This window comes from Myotis brandtii, unplaced genomic scaffold, assembly GCF_000412655.1.
Source record: "Myotis brandtii unplaced genomic scaffold, ASM41265v1 C42191424, whole genome shotgun sequence".
Classification (NCBI taxonomy): Eukaryota; Metazoa; Chordata; class Mammalia; order Chiroptera; family Vespertilionidae; genus Myotis; species Myotis brandtii.
In genome coordinates, this window is record NW_005319802.1 from 1 (window position 1) to 1,160 (window position 1,160).

General features: G+C 61.4%; 1 protein-coding gene across 1 annotated transcript; it reads right to left on the minus strand.

The window, feature by feature from the left end:
• Positions 1 to 319: 319 nt before the first annotated feature.
• Positions 320 to 1,127, minus strand: LOC106727228 (uncharacterized protein C17orf99 homolog; the record flags this gene model as incomplete). Its single annotated transcript, XM_014545002.1, has 2 exons — positions 544 to 1,127; positions 320 to 416 (listed from the first exon to the last, which is right to left on the minus strand). Coding segments are annotated over exons 1-2 (572 nt in total), but the record flags the coding sequence as incomplete, so codon positions are not given.
• Positions 1,128 to 1,160: the final 33 nt, after the last annotated feature.

Here is a 1,160-nt window from a genome sequence, read left to right on the forward strand (position 1 = left end):
ACATCCCTCCTCAGACCCGTAGGACCACAGGGTAGTGTGCCACCCAGAGGCGAGCTGACTGCATTGCAGGGCGGGCAGCTGGGACCAGGGGTCATGGTCACATAAAGCCAGGAAGCAGCAAGCCCTCAGCAGGCACGTGGCGCACAGTAGGTCCTCCATCAACTCCTGCAAGCCACCCACCACGATACGGTCCTTTCCTTGCCCTGGAGGCGGCCCTGCCCTAAAGCCCACCACCCTCTGCTCTCCAGCGGGGCCTCTGCTGGGCCACACAGCCCACCAGCTCTTCTCACTCCTCCCCCATCCCGCACCCGCCTCCTACCTGCTCTGTGCGGTCCAGCCCAGCATCCCCGAGGTGATGGCTGCGATGGAGGTGAGGCTGGCAGCCAGCACGAAGGTGGCGGCCTTGGGCAGCTGGCCTGGGAGGGAGGCAGGTAGGGCCAGGGTCGGCATGGCTGCTTCTGGATGCCCTGCCCTGCCCGTGGCACCTCCCACCCACCTACCCAGCAGTGCCAGCTGCCCTCTGGAAACCAGGGGCCCTCTCACCTGGGGGCACCAGCGTGAGGGGGCTGCTCTGGACACCGGCGCCATTTTGGGCCTGGCACTGCAGCCAGGCCGGTGTCTGGGTCAGCGGGAAGGAGAAGTTGGCGGGCTGCCCGTACGGCGGCGTCTGCCGCATGTGGACGTGCCCGTCCTTCCCGACCAGGCTGTAGGTGATGGGTGGGCTGCCCGAGGCTGCCTGGCAGGACATCTCCAACCTTGGGCCTGCCCCTCTGTCCAGCAGGGTGAAGTCAGTTTGCAGCTGGGACACGGGCTCTATTGGGGGGTGGGGGTGGAAAGGAAGCACAGGCATGGCTGGGAGACTCCAGCACCCTCTCCCCAGCAAGTGCCCCTGTTCCCAAATAATCAGCTGGAGGCCTGACTGTGATTGCGCCTCCTCCAGGCAGCCGTCTGGATTACTCCCTCTGCCTTGTGTCTGGGCTTCTACCCTACTGGCAGTGTGTACCTCACAATTTCTCATTCGGTGTTAGTTTCATGTAGTATATTCTGGGTTGCCAGACTTAGCAAACAAATGCAGGACGCCCAGTTAAATTTGAATTTCATGGAAACGATGAATAATTTTTTTTTTAAATCTTCATCCGAGGATCCTTTTTCCATTGATT